The 15,821-nt window shown below is 36.4% G+C and overlaps 1 protein-coding gene across 13 annotated transcripts in view; it reads right to left on the reverse strand.

Moving 5' to 3' along the window:
• CROT (carnitine O-octanoyltransferase) overlaps window positions 1–15,821 on the reverse strand; it is a 56,987-nt gene that overhangs the window by 27,889 nt on the left and 13,277 nt on the right. For all 13 annotated transcript variants that reach the window (XM_055272845.2, XM_055272844.2, XM_063636432.1 and 10 more), the window contains 4 exons: window positions 15,445–15,569; window positions 13,164–13,345; window positions 12,884–13,008; window positions 5,278–5,386 (listed from right to left, as the gene is read on the reverse strand). In XM_055272845.2, the coding sequence (XP_055128820.1) occupies window positions 5,278–5,386; window positions 12,884–13,008; window positions 13,164–13,345; window positions 15,445–15,569 (541 nt within the window). The remainder of the gene's footprint in view (window positions 1–5,277; window positions 5,387–12,883; window positions 13,009–13,163; window positions 13,346–15,444; window positions 15,570–15,821) is intronic.

Below are 15,821 nucleotides of genomic sequence, written 5' to 3' on the forward strand. Positions count from 1 at the left end.
ACGTTTGATAATAAAAGGTCACATAACTGCCCAAATAGTTGCCATTAAGAGATACAGATTTGGTAACAAGATAATCCCTCTTTTCCTTTAATTTGGCTAACTATGCACCTGTTTTTCAGCTACACATCTAATTTTTTATATTTCAAAGCACAAAGATTGGTATTAAAAATATCTGCATTACAGAATCATACATTTTAAAAAATATTCTATAATCCACATTAAAAATATCTGCATTACAGAATCATATATTTTTAAAAATATTCTATACTCCACACAATCTGGTTTCTGCTTCATCGCTTTCCATTCACTCTTTAATTTACTGTCCTCAATTTTTGTTCTCCAGTGATTATCTTGAAAGTCACCAATAATGTCCCATTAAGGAAACCTAGTAGCTTTATTTAAGTCTAATTTTCCTCATTATAGAATGTTTGACACTCAGGTATGAATGTTAAAATTATCTTCTTATTTGATTTTTTCACACGGTCCCATTGTGGTCTCCGTACCTCATTGAAGTGTTTTTCATTGACCATTTGTTCTCCTTACACTGCTGAATGTGTCTTTTCCCAAATTTCTGTCACCGGCCTTTCCAAGCTCCTCTTATAAGTTTCTCCCTTGGTAATCTCGTCTACTTCTTTAATAGTTTCAATTATCACCTTTATGTAAGAGGCAACCAACTCTCTAACTTCAACACCATTTTTTCTCTCAATCTCTGTTACCAAAGTTCCAAAAGCTTGTTGGATATCTCTACTTCAATTCCTGCCAACATTTCCAACTAAATGTATATTTAAACATTATCTCCCCCTTCCCACAAATTTTTTTAAAAAGATCTTAAAAGATAATATATGTGTAAATCTTCATGTCCTCAGATTAGGCAATGGTTTCTTAGATACAATTCCAAAAGCACATGTAACAACAAAAAAAGAGATAAAATTGGATTTTGTCAAAATGAAAAATATTGTGCATCAAAAGAGGCCATCAAGAAAGTGAAAAGCCCTCGGAGAGGCTGAGGCAGGAGAATGGCGTGAACCCAGGAGGCGGAGCTTGCAGTGAGCCGAGATTGTGCCACTGCACTCCAGCCTGGGCAACAGAGCGAGACTCCGTCTCAAAAAAAAAAAAAAGAAAGTGAAAAGCCAAGCCTAGGACATATAATTTGCAAAATTATATATCTGTAAAAAGACTTATATCTAAAGAACGATTACAATTCAATAATAAAAAGACAACCTAATTTAAAAATTGGCCAAGTATCTGATTAGACATCTCTCCAAGGAAGATATATACAAACGGCCAAAAGGCATGTGAAAAAATCTTCAACATCATTATCAAATATAAACTACAATGAGATCCCACTTTTACTAGCATGGCTACAATAAAAAATGCAGACAATAAGTGTTGGTGAAGATGTGGAGAAACTGGAACCCTAATATACTGCACCATTTTGGAAAACTCTCTGGTAGTTTCTCAATAGTTAAACATAGAATTACCATATGACCTGGCGGCAATTCTACCCCTAAAATATACCCAAGAGAAATGAAAACATATGTTTACATGAAAACCTGTATACAATATTCATGGAAGCATTATGAATAATTTACTATTTGTCTATTATTCATAATAGACAAAAAGTAGATTTACAACTCAAATGTCCATCAGCTGATGAATAGTTAATAAAATGTGGCATATCTGTAAAATAGAATGTTATTCAGCAATAAAAAGGAATAAAGTATTCATACATGCTAAAACATGGATGAACCTTGAAAACATTATGCTAAGTGAAAGAAGCTACACACAAAAGGCTACATGTTGTAAGATGCCATTCCTATATTAATAAAATGTATAAAATAGGCACATTTATAGAGGCAGAAAGTACATTGGTGGTTGTCAGAACTTTGGGGTTTTTTTCAAGGCAAAAACAGAAATCCAGATGTTTATCTAAATTTTCCTGATTTTTAAACAGTGATTCAAATTCTGCTATCCAAGCAAAATAGGTCACAGGCTGAATGTAGCCCATGAAGCACATGTGTTCAATTTCTGGAAGAGTGGCTTTGAATAATTCAATTAATAAGCCTGATCTAATAATTATATGTCAAATTTAAAACACTCTAACTAAAACATGTAATGGGAAGACACACAAATATTATCCAAGATACAAAAGCAAATGATTAAAAAGATACATTTGCCTATATCAAAATTAAGATTGAACAATTTCCAAAATTTGTTTCAAGTTAACTGGAAGAAAATGTTTGCAACACACATAATCTATAAAGGATTAATGTAGAGACTATATAAATAATTGCTATAAATCAATAAGGATAAAGTAAAATAGCCAACAGAAAAATAGGCAAAAGTAACTCACAGAAAACACAAATAAATGGCCTATAAAACATATAAAAATGCTCAACCTCACTTGTAATGAGGGATCTGCCAATTCAAACAACAATGAAAACCACTTTTCACCTGTCAGTTCACTAGATATAGCTTTTTTTTTTTTTTTGAGACAGCGTCTTGCTCTGTCACCCAGGCTGGAGTGCAGTGGTGTAATCACAGCTCACTGTAGCCTTGACCTCCTGGGCTCAAGTGATCCTCCCACCCCAGCCTTCCAAGTAGCTGGGAGCACTCCCAAGTAGCACTATCATGTCCAGCTAATTTTTTAACTTTTTATAGATACAGGGTCCCCCTATGTTGCCGAGGCTGGTCTTCAACTCCTGGCCATAAGTGATCCTCCAGCCTCAGCCTCCCAAAATGTTGCAATTACAGGCATGAGCCACTGTGTCCCCTCCTCACCAGATATGTTTTAATAGTACCATGTCAACAATGATTAGGAGAAGTGGGTGTCCTCACATAATGCTGGCAGAAAAAATCAATGCCACTGTGGATGACAATTTGACTTAGTCAAAAATTTTAAATGTATACATCAGACGATGTGAAAATTTCACTTCTAATATCAAACCATAGATATTTTATCTAAATACACAAAGAGGCATGTTTGAATATGTTAATTATTTGTTATAGCAACAAATGGAAACAACTTTAATGTCATATCACAGAGAAATGGTTACATCAACTATAATATATCCATTTGATGGAATTTTATGTAATAGTTTAAAAGAATATGGTAGATGTATTTGTACCAATATGAAAAGATTACATTTATTGTTGATTAAAAGAAACTAACTAGAAAAATAACACTATTTTTTAAATGTGCAACTACCCCTGTGCCTCATGTCAAACACAAAAATCAATTAACTCTAGGAAGACTATAAATACAAACGTAAAAGGCAAAACAAAATTCTAGAACATAGGAAATTATCTTCTTGGCACTGAGTTAGGGAAAAACTTTTTAAAACAGAACACAAAATGTATAATCTGCATGGTAAAGATTAAAAGATTAATAAACTGGACTACATTCAGTTAAGAACTTCTGTTCATCAGGAAGATGTGTTTAATAGAACAAAAGGTCAATTATAAACATCTTGTATTCTGTGTATTGCAACACACACAACCAAGTAAGAACTCTTACCCAGAATGTACAAGGAACTCCTACAACACTCACACACTAGTAGACATAACTACTTTGGAAAACTGGCATTATCTAATGAAGCTGAACAATACACATATCCTATGACTCAGCAAATTCTCTCCTGGGTGTGTTCCAGACAGAAATACATGCATGTGTACACCAAAAGACTTACACAGGGATTTTCACAGCAGCCTTTTTCAAATAATAATGCAAACTGTAAACAACCTAAATGACTGCCCCTGGGAAGGCGTGAAAGTATGGAAGAGGGATGAGGGGAATCTTCTGGAATATTAGAAATGTTCTAATTTTTGACCTGGGTGCAGGTTACATGAGTATTTAGTTGTACATTTCTGTGTGCAGTTTTGTACATGTTTGCAATATTTAATAAAAATAATTTAAGTTATAAATAGATATATATATCCAACAATTAGGAAACAATTAGAACAATTGATTGTCTGTTAATGATATTAAAACACTGTTTATTTGGCTGGGTGTGGTGGCTCAGGCCTGTAATCCCAGCACTTTGGGAGGCCAAGGCAGGTGAATTATTTAAGCCCAGGAGTTCAAGACCAGCTTGGCCAACATGGCGAAACCCCATCCCTACTAAAAATACAAAAGTTAGCTGGCCATGGTGGTGGGCACCTGTAATCCTGGCTACTTGGGAGGCTGAGGCAGAAGAATCACTTGAACCTGGAAGGTGGAGGTTGCAGTGAGCCGAGATTGTGCCTCTACACTCCAGCCTGGACACAGAGCAAGACTCTGTCTCAAAAAAAAAATTTATTTTTTAGAAGTCATTAGGTATGATAATGGTACTAAATGTGTATTTTAAGAGTCCTTCTATTTTAGAGATGTATACTGAAATATCTATAATGAAACGATATTATGTCAGATTATCTTCAAAATAATCCATGGGAAAGTGAGGGAAAAGACAAAAGAGGTATAGTTGAAATGGCACTGACTATGAGTTTATAACTGTTGATGCTAGGAGTTGGTAACTGTTGAAGTTAGAAGATGGGTACATGGGAGTTATCATTATATAATCCCCTATACATTCTGAAATTTTCCATAATATACTTTAAAACATATACACAGAAAATGTATACCATATGTATGTATATACATATATAATACATATTATATATTATATATAATATATAATACGTATTATATATTATATATATATAATACATATTATATATTATATATAATATATAATACGTATTATATATTATATATATATAATACATATTATATATTATATATACATATATAATACGTATTATATATTATATATACAATATATAATACATATTATATATTATATATATACATATAATACATATTATTGGTATGCATATTTACATGCATACCTAGCTTAAAATATATATATATACATATAATATGTATTATATATGTATATATATATATATTTTAAGCTAGGTATGCATGTAAATTCATTGCAACAGGTATGGAATGATGGAACACACTAAACTAGTAAGAGTGATTAATTCTGGGGCAGGGAATGGAATTGGTAATATATGTAATGTTTTTCTTTTCTCCAAGTGAACATACTTATATATGTCTAGTAAAATTTAAAAATAATTTAAATAAAAAATACAAATAGATTTTTTTTAAAAAAGCATGCATAAAATTCTTATTTTTCAGCTTACTATCACCTTGAAAGGCAATTCTAAACATGTATATTTTAATTCAAGCAACACCATAAGACCTAATGAGACTCAAGAAAGTAGTCTGAAAACCTGAGAAGCTCTGGCGGGGTGACCAAACATCCTTCATGTATTACATCAAAGACAAAAGCTCGGCCTCGACACAGCACTACAATGTGGTTTGGGGAACGCCCTTCACTCTCTGGAAACAGAAACAGAAAACACAAGACTCAAATCTAAGGTTAAACAGGAGTAAAAATGCATATATCCAATAGAAGAAAAGTAGGCATTCTTCCAATATTTTATTTATCATATAGTCATCAAATATATCACATAACAAAAATAATATATTAATGGAATTGCAGTTACTATGATATAAATATATATTCCTGACACTTGTTCCATGTGAGACATCTAGAAATCCATGAGTTTCAAATACCCTGAAAACCACATAAATCCCAAACTACTACAGACCTTTCTAATTTTACTTAGGAACAGAAATGGGAAGGGGAGAAGACCAGTGGAATCTTGGAGGAGAGCCATTTGAATTAACAGGTTTCTCTTTTGGATTATTTTAATGTTAATTACTCATCAGGTAATTTAACTGCAGTAATATCTAGCTATGATAACTCAATAAAATAATTTTCAGTAGAAAAGGATACAGTATGCCTGAGTGGCAAAGGAAAAGAATTTTGTCCAGTCTGGTAACACCTGGTAAGCCACTGACAATGGATTATCTCCGATTTCTTTGGCACACCTTAACTCCCCAAGAACTGTTTGTTTGCTGTAAACCTCAGACTATTCTGATATAGCCCTATCTTTAGGTACTTGTCTTTTTGCCAAGGATCTTCTTATACGATCCCCGCCCCTACCTTCTAAGAAAAGAAAATGGAAAAAGAGGAAGAAAGAGAAGATATACACTGCCGCTTGAAGGAAATATACTGTTGGGTATTATTTACGGGTCACTATTAAGTGCTTTACATACATTATCTCATGAAATCTTTTCATCAACTATGAGGAAGAATAGTCTCCTGATAACATTACTCTTTTTTCTCTTATACCTTATTTCCTCAAGACCTAGGGGATGAGGTATGTATTTTCCTTGTTCCTCATGGCTACCTCCAAACCATTTCTTCTTTCTTCCCCTTCAAAAACATCCAGATACTTTCACCTCTACCACCACTACTCTTTTATTGCTGTCATCTCCTGACCATACCCCTTTCAAAGTTTAGGGCTGGAAAAGAAAAAAGAAAATAAACCTGATGCCAAATTTATCAATAAATGGTTGGAAAGGGTGAGGGTGGCAGAAGGGTGCTACCTCAGGATAAACCTGGGGGATATTTGAGCAGAAAACTGAATGGAGTGAGAAAGTATGCCATGGAAACAACCGCAGAAGAGTGTTTCAGGCAGAGGAAACAGCAAGCACAAAGGCATTAGAATAAATATGAGTTGATCTGCTTAAAGGAAAACAAGGTCAGTGCAGCTGAGGCAGAGAGAAAAGGGTAGAGTGGTAGATAAGGTTGAGACCCGATTATACTGGCCTCAGAAAGTGGTTTCCAGTAGATGGGAAGGAAACCAATGGATGGTTTTAAGCAAGGGAATGATAATGTGGTCTAACTAAAAAGGTCACTCCAGCTGTTACACGGAGAACAGATTACAAGGGTGAAGAGAAGGTATGGCAAGTTAGGAGGTGACTAAAGTGGTCCAGGTGAGAACAATCTAAGAGAGATGGGATGATGGCTTCGACTGGGGCCTGATACTTGAAGGAGACAAGAGGTGAATTGTTTTCCTTTTAAGATGGAAGATGTTACAGACTGGAATAATCAAGTAAAGAAAGAAAACTGATAAGCAGCAGAGAGAGAGGATAATGCAAAAGCAATGTCCTTGACTAGGCAAGAGGAAGCGGGACTCAGCACAGACACAGAAGAGTTGTCCTTAGGAGTCAGAGGAGTTCATTTATATTTTAAAAAGAAAAGAAAAGTATATGAATTTGCAGTAACATATTGCAAGGGGGTAGAAAATGGGCAAATATTTGAATTAGTATATTTTCACTGGTTGCAAAAACAAGTTACTACTGACTTAGTAGCTTAAAACAACACAAATTTATTATCTTACAGGTCTAAGGACCAGAAATCTGAAATGTGTCTTACTGGGCTAAAACGAAGGTGCCATCAGGGCTGTGTTCCTTCTAGAGGCTCTAGAAGAAAATTGGTTTCCTTCCTTTTTCCAGCTTTTAGAGGCTATCCACATTCCTTGGGCTCATGAACCCCTTCTTCCATCTTCAAAGCCATTAAGGGAAGACCATAACCTTCTCATACTGCCATCTCTTTGGTTCTCTCCTTTGCCTCCCTCTTCCATGAATAAGGACCCTTGTGATTATATACTTTGGGCACATGTGAATAATCCAGGATAACATCCCCATTTCAAGGTCAACTGACTAGCAACCTTAATTCCTCTTTACCATGTAACCTAACATATTAACAATTTCAGGGATTAGAAAGTAGACATCTAGGGGGGACCATTATTCTGCCCATCGCTGAAAGGCCGGTAAATGTCATGATAGGAAGATTGCTCATATCTGTTGTGAAAAACAAGAGTTTTTTAGCTAACAAGAAGGAGAGCGAAAGGCATAAAACAGTCTTCTCTGGAAGTGAAAGAATAAGCTAACCAAGGAAGATAGCACAGTAGTGCTGGGGGCCAACTTGAGATTTAACTGAGATCATTAAGTGAGGTTTTATGGTTTTCTCTGGCCAAGTAAATTGCTAGAGTAGGTATCTTTGATATGTAGAGAAAAGACAAATTAAATTTTAAACAATGTTTAGGTTTTACCACATTAGTACTGGGGAGAGGTGACAAAGATTTGAATGTGTATGCCTGGGAGTAATGATGGTGAAGAACCAGAAAGAAGTGAAGACGGGGAAGTAGGAATGGAGCTGTGAAGAGAGCAGTAGCATCATTAAACTGTAAATCACAATGTGGCCAAAGGAACAGCTGAGTTGGAGTACTGAAAGATGTAGTTTCCTAGAGCTATAAACTGAAGGAAATGAGAGCCTATGGATCGTCTACAATTGAAAGCTAAAATCATCAAGAATATGACTGAGGTAGTAATGGAAAGAAAGACAGGCACTGGAGCTAAAGCAATCAATAGATGAAGGGGAATGGGCAAGAGGAAAGTCACTGCAACAATGTAGTGGTGATATAACCTGAAGGCATTTTTTTCCCCAAAAAGGCTAAAATTGTTAAGGAAGAAGGGAAAACAGAAAGGGCAAAGGGAAACAAAAAGGATACCAACACCTCCCACAGGCCCTGTAGTGCTATATAAAAGAAAAAAAATTCCCCCCTTGGGAGGGTACAGGGGAAGTAGTAAGCTTAATGAATAATCAAGCTTTAGTAACATCTTTTAGAGAAAAGGTTGAGGATATAATGGATTTTGCTGATGGTGAGCTCCAGAAAGTACAGCAGAAGGGTTTGGGGAAGTCGTGAGGGTAGATCAGAGCAATGGGAGATTTGGATCAAATTAGACCATGCACAAATCCGTGAATCCAGCTGACAAGGGATAACATGAGCAGTCTGGGATTTTTGTGTAAATGTGGTAAACAGGGATGAAAGGTATAACTGAGTTAGTCTTAATGGGCTCCTAGGGGGTAGGTAAAAACAAACAACAAGCCAGGTGCTGTGGCTCACACATGTAATCCCAACACTTTGGGGGCTGAGGCGGGCAGATTGCTTGAGCTCAGGAGTTCGAGACTAGCCTGGGCAACATGGCAAAACCGGGTCTCTACAAAAAATACAAAAATTAGCCAGGTGTGGTGGCATGTGCCTGGTCCCAGCTACTCAGGAGGCTGAAGTGGGAGGACTGCTAGAGCCCAGGAGGTCGAGGTTGCAGTGAGCCATGATCACACCGCTGCATTCCACCCTAGGTGATAGACCAAAAAAAAAAAGAGACAAAAAACAAAAACTAGTTCTAATTATAGTCTCCTTATTGAGACTAACCTCAGTGGCTTAAATTCTGCCCATCCCATCAACACACATCATTTTTTCAATTTTCTCTCCCCCCTTTTATTTTTTTGAAGATGAAGTCTCACTCTGTCGCCTAGGCCGGAGTGCAGTGGCATGATCTCAGCTCACTGCAACCTCTCACTCATCAGCTCAAGCGATTCTCCTGCCTCAGCTTCCCATGTAGCTAGGATTACAGGCACGAGCCACTGTGCCCAGCTAAATTTTTGTATTTTTAGTAGAGATGGGGTTTCACCATGTTGGCCAGGCTGGTCTCAAATTCCTGACCTCAGGTGATCTGCCCACCTAGGCCTTCCAAAGTGCTGGGATTACAGGCATGAGCCACCAGGCCTGGCCCAATTTTCACTTTACCCATGATAGATTCAATGGCCTCAAATTATTTCTCCCTTGCAAAAAGCTTTAATCCTTCAGCCCCTCTTCCTTTGCACCTGCCCCTCCTGCCCCTCACTGATACTGAAGAAAAAAAACACAACACGTCATCTCGTCTAATTTTAAATGCATGAACACACATCTCAAATGGGCACTCAGCAGTGTTCAGTAACTGCATTATTTCCACAGCATGTTTGTTTTTCCCACTTTCCAAAAAGACTATTTCAAACCTCCTTTCTCCTCAAATCATCCACCCCAGTGGATGACCTCAGTTCTTATTTCACTAAAAACATAAGCAATACAAAGTACCTCCTCATCTTCCTACAACAAAACTGTCCAATCTGTTTGCTTCTAGATTCACACTTTCTGCATTCCCTCCTATTGCCTCTCTTCTTTGATCCTGTCAAAGACCAACCCCTCCACCTTTCTGCTCTTGATCCTCTTGGCTTTTACCTTCTCAATGACTTTGGCTCCTTATCTTCTCCCCTGCAAGATTATTTTTCCTCCTTTCCTGTATCAATGCCTATGATGTAATATCACAATCTTTAAAAAATTATTTTTGATCTCCCAGTGCACATCAAAACTTTTCTTGCAAGCATTATTTCCAAATGTTACCACCATTTCATCAATCTGCTTTCATCTCTTCCAGCTGGGGTTCCCTCTTCAACTTTCATTAAAACTGCTCTTGTCAAGGGCAACCTCTGTCCACATCATGTTGACATATCCAATGGTCACATTTTTACCTCATTTGACTTCTCAGAAGCATTAAACACTTCCTTCTCTTGGCCTCTGGGAGACCACTGTCCTTGTTTTCTTCCTACTTCCCTTGGTCTCCTTTGCTGGCTCCTCCTCCTCTGATTGGAAAATACAGTATTGAACCTGTGATAAGGATCAGCACTGATCATCTTTACATATGTCCCAAAAGTAACCTTGGCAACTCTTATGGATTTACAATTGCTTTCTATGCCTGGTAGTGATGACTCCTAAGTCTGTAATTTGCAGTCCTGAGCTACTCCCAAAACTACAAATCTTGAATCCAACTGCCTACTTACAGTTCCACTTAGATGTCTAAAAGGCATCTTAAATTCAAGACGGTTTAAAAACCACTTGCTTCTCCTCCCTAAATCATCTCCTCCCAATATTTCCCACCTCATGAATCTACCTACGCACCCATCTACCCTGTTAGCTGCTCAAGCCAAATATGTTGAAGTAATCTGATTCCTATTTTTCTCTTATATCTTGCAACCAATATATGAATATTCCTGCTAACCCCAAATCCAAAATATATCCAGCGTATAACTTCTCACCACTCCAATGCCATCATCCTAGTACAAGCCATTATCATGACTCACTTGGAATACAAGAACAACTTTCTAATTGACCTCCCTGCTTATAAACTTGTCTCACCTCTAAAAGTCTATTCTTCAAACAGTACGTAGAATGATCTTTTTTAAAGCATAAATCCGGTCACATCATTCTTTTTCTCAAAACTCACTAATAGTTTCTGCTCACATTCTGAATGCAAGCCAAAAACCTTACCTTGGTTTATAAAGTACTATATGATCTACCTTCTAGTCAACTTTCCAATCTGGCCATCCAGCTCCCTCCTGTGTACTCTGCTCCATCCATACTGCCCTTTGAACCTGCCAAGTTTATTCCTGCCCAGGGCATTCTGCCCTCAACATGCACAAAAAGTAACAACAACAACAAAAGTGAACTAAACAAAAGAAAGCCAAAAAACTCTGCAGGTTCATCTTATCATTCAGATCCTTGGAGAGGCCTTCCCTGACTATCTAATATAAAACAGCCATGAAGTTACTAATCTTATTTGAACTCTCTGTATACTATTTGCCATGAATTCAGATTTTTTCATGTCTACCTCACACTTTATCCCTATCTCTACATGTCTTCACATGTAAGCCCCAAAATATAATAACTATGTCAGCTTCAACCACCATATCAAGAGATGCATTATTAATGAATCCCCATTTTACAAACTATAACTCAAAAGAGTTACCTTATCTAAGGATATACCTACTAAGCGATAAAGACAATTCAAAACCAGGTCTATTGATATTAGTTCTTAACTGATATGCACATTTTCTCTTTTTGCTATTGCTCTTCTTACATTAATTTTATTTTGTTCATCTTTTCCATTCATATTTGCACATTAAACTTTAGACCATGAATAACTCAGTTTCCCTAATCCTTTAATTGTTTCACTGGTAACATCAAGGTAAATATATGTGGGCTTGAGGATATTAAATATCTCAAACATGTAAAGAAGTTTACAAAGAAGAGTTGAGTTCTACATGAAAGTAAGCTCATACCCCTCATACTATGAGCATGATTGGCTATAAATATTTTACTTTTAAATAACATTTTATGTAAGAAAAAAAATCCATTCACAATTATACTCTTCAGTAAGTGTAAACTGTGAAAAAAACAGTTACCACAGCAGAATTTTCCATTTCAAGATAAGCTAGGACACCAAGCAGAAACTACCATTAAACTGCCAGTTTAAAAAAAAAATTGATGAGTCAATCTGAACTCATGTGTCTCTAAGAAGAGTGACTCCAAGCCGGGCATGGTGGCCCATGCCTGTAATCTCAGCACTTCTGGAGGCTGAGGCGGACAGACTGCTTGAGCCCAGGAGTTCGAGACTAGCCTGGGCATCATGGTGAAACTCCATCTCTACAAAAAATACACAGTTAGCCAGGTATGGCAGTGCCTGCCTATAGTCCCAGCCACTCAGGAGACTGAGGCAGGAGGACCACTTGTGCCCAGGAGGTGGAGGTTGCAGTGAGCTGAGATTGCAACCTGGGCAACAGAGTGAGACCCTGTCTCAAACAAAATAAAGAAAAAAAAGGAAGAGTGACTCCCAGATTTTATCTTATATAAGGTGGAGGGACAAGCAGACTCACAGGGAGACTGTGGCATGATAAGCACATATAAGCAAACACTCAAAAAGACAATTCAGGTAATAAAAAATGAAGATAGAAAGAGAAGCATCCATATCATACGTTTCAGGATTTTCTTAATACTCTGATTCTACTCTTCAACTAAACTTTAAACTTTCAAATGATGAAATATAAGCATCAGGTTTGTGTTGAACCATGTAAGATACATTTAGAAAATCCATTCCCATAAATTACATCTAATCAGAATGATTCAAATATAAGGCTCACAGAAAACCTTTCTTTGTCAAAGTCCCAACAGTAATATTCTTCAAAAGTGTATGTTCCATCACGTCATAGTAGGCTACCCAAATTCCAGTACCTTTACTAAAAACGATACCTGCAGTTTTACTTACCAGTCCTAAAATAATTCATAATTGAGTCTCTAGTAATTCCTGGAACCTTGCAGGTAGAAAATAGCATTCGGAATTGATTCATATCTAGAGGAGTATTTCCAACTTTATGAACAGGCACTTTTTCTCTATAAAAAAAAGATTTTGATCAAAAAGTCATTATAAAATTTAAAAACCAGCCACAACTGAAGTATTCATCCCCAAATAAGTAAATTAAGCTTCTCAACATTTTGCTGCCTAAGACTTCAGGTAAGCCTGTTACTAAATTCACATGTGTCCTTACTTTCTTAATAGCTGCCAGTAGTTCAAGTTATGCCAAAGAATTATACTTCCTCTTTCTAATTGAGTCCCTTCCTTTGGAGGCCAGTAGTGTTCAAAATGAGCTGCAGGACCCGCAAAGTTGACATTCAATTGTGATGGTATACGAACATCCAGATAGGCAACATTCAGCCACCACTCTTCCAGCTAAAAGAAATTGAGAACATCAGCTTAATGTTCTTCATAATACATGAATGTGTAACTACTGGGAATTTTAAAAAGCAAGCTACATTTGTTCTTTAATTATTCTTAAACATTTAAAAACATGTTTTTTTGGCTGGGTAAGGTGACTCACACCTATAATCCCAGCACTTTGGGAGGCCAAGGTGGGAGGGTTGCTTGAGTCCAGGACCTAGAGGCCAGCCTGGGCAACATAGAGAGACCTTATCTCTACAAAAACAAAACAAAACAAAACAAAACAAAACAAAACAAACAAACAAACAAAAATTAATTAATTAGCTGGGCCTGCATGTAGTCTTAGCTACTCAAGAGGCTGAGGCAGGAGGATCACCTGAGCCCAGGAGTTCAAGGCTGCAGTGAGCTATGATTGCACCACTGCACTCCAGCCTTGGTGACAGAGAAAGACCCTGTCTCAAAAATAAATAAATAAAAACATGTTTTCTTGTTTTAAATCATCATAGATATTAAGAAATGTTATTGTCATAATTTCTTTTCAGCGGGGAGCTGTAGGATCTTAGGTATTATTTGTTTTAACTATACTATCAAAAACAAGTAGCAAGAAAGCACCAAAAGATACCTTCAGAAATATCATTGTATTGTAGTCACAAGTATGCAACACAGTACATAGGTGTTTCTTCAGAGTATTTGGGGCATAATAGATAATCAATAAATCCTTACCTAATAATAACAGTTATTAAGGCATTAACAATTTTCCTTTTCCAAACAAAAACTGCAATACTAAATCAGAAATATAAAACCTGGCTGGGCATAGTGGCTCACACCTATAATCCCAGCACTTTGGGAGGCGGAGGCAGGCAGACCACTTGAGGCCAGGAATTTGAGACCTGCCTGGCCAACATGGCAAAACCCCATCTCTACAAAAAAAACAAAAATCAGTTGGGTGTGGTGGTGTACACCTGCAATTCCAGGTACATGGGAGACTGAGGCATGAGAATAGCTTGAACCCAGGAGGCAGAGGTTGCAGTGAGCCGAGATGGCACCACTGCACTTAAGCCTGGGCAACAGAGTGAGACTGTTTCCAAAAAATAAATAAATAAAACAAATAAATAAAAGTTTTCAGTAGGCTTCAAAGTAATTTAGATTTTTCACAGACACTGTTCTATGTGTCCCTCTTTCACAATATGCAATTGAATTCCATGCATAAGTAAACACATCTTATCAAATTATCTGGAGTCTTGTTTGAAGAAAGTGATGTTATAAACTAGAATTAGTAATTCAGAAAGAGACATAAACAAAAAAGATACAGATAAAACAACAACTTCTTTACCTTTACCCCACTTTAATTAAAATAACTCAAGGCTCAAAATTGAGAACAAAGGAATCCGGAAGTGTGAAATTTTATTATTCCATCACAGATATAAATGGTTCATCAAAAAATATCAGCTTTCTTTTTATTTCTAAAACTAAATGATAGGTTCAATAATTATTTCTAGACTAAGGCAATGCTTTTGAATTATACAACCTCATCCTCTGATTCATAGTAGAGAAGTACAGAAATGGTTGAGCTGAAGAAGTTAAAGAATTTTGTGGAAAATTATTGAGACCTTCAATAATTATTATACTAGCTTCCTCAATTTATCTAACTGAAATATACAATATACATAACCATTCTCCACTCTGATTTTTAATGATTCCCTTTCTCCATTGTACTACGAAAATATTTCTATGCCACCTATGTGACATGTCTATTTTAGTGTTTCTGATTTTTCAAGCTAGTCACCTGGACAAAATGTTTTTCTTAAGCATGGTCTACAGATTACCTGCAGCCAAACCACATGAAGTGATTGTTAAAATAAGAATCTCTGGGCCTCATTCCAGCCATGTGAATCAGAATCACTTATACCAGCAAATCTGCATTTTAACAAGTTCCTGAATCCACCCACTGAAAACTCCCAAAGTTAAGTGATTCATTCCTTCTTTTGGATTATGAAAATGACAATAATAACTGTAAAAATTTTTGTAGCAATAATTTAAAAGTAAAAACTATACACTTTTTATTTATCATTCTTTAAACTCATCAATTATTCAATTATAACAACAAATACCCAATTTCTTTTTCCTTTTGCTCTTTCAAGCAATTTCTGGTGCAATTTTTCTCCAATCCCACTTTGAAATTTTTGAACTATTTCTTCAGTTTTCTTATATTCTTCTTGATTTGCAAATGGTTTCACTAGAAAAGAAAAATATGTATTAAGGTATTTAGACCAAGTACCCCCAACTCACCTCTATTATTACTAACTTACGCAAATCTTAAGACTCAGACATGTAAAACACAGTACTGTATTAAATATCAGAGCAGAACAATAAAATTAAGAGTTGACAACATGAAAGTGGCGGAAAAGAAACATAAAAGATTTGGAAATCCTTGCTTGAGAGAATGGGATTAGCAAGTCAGGAAGGAGCCAGGGAGATGGGGCAAAGG

Source organism: Symphalangus syndactylus, chromosome 3 (assembly GCF_028878055.3).
Source record: "Symphalangus syndactylus isolate Jambi chromosome 3, NHGRI_mSymSyn1-v2.1_pri, whole genome shotgun sequence".
Classification (NCBI taxonomy): Eukaryota; Metazoa; Chordata; class Mammalia; order Primates; family Hylobatidae; genus Symphalangus; species Symphalangus syndactylus.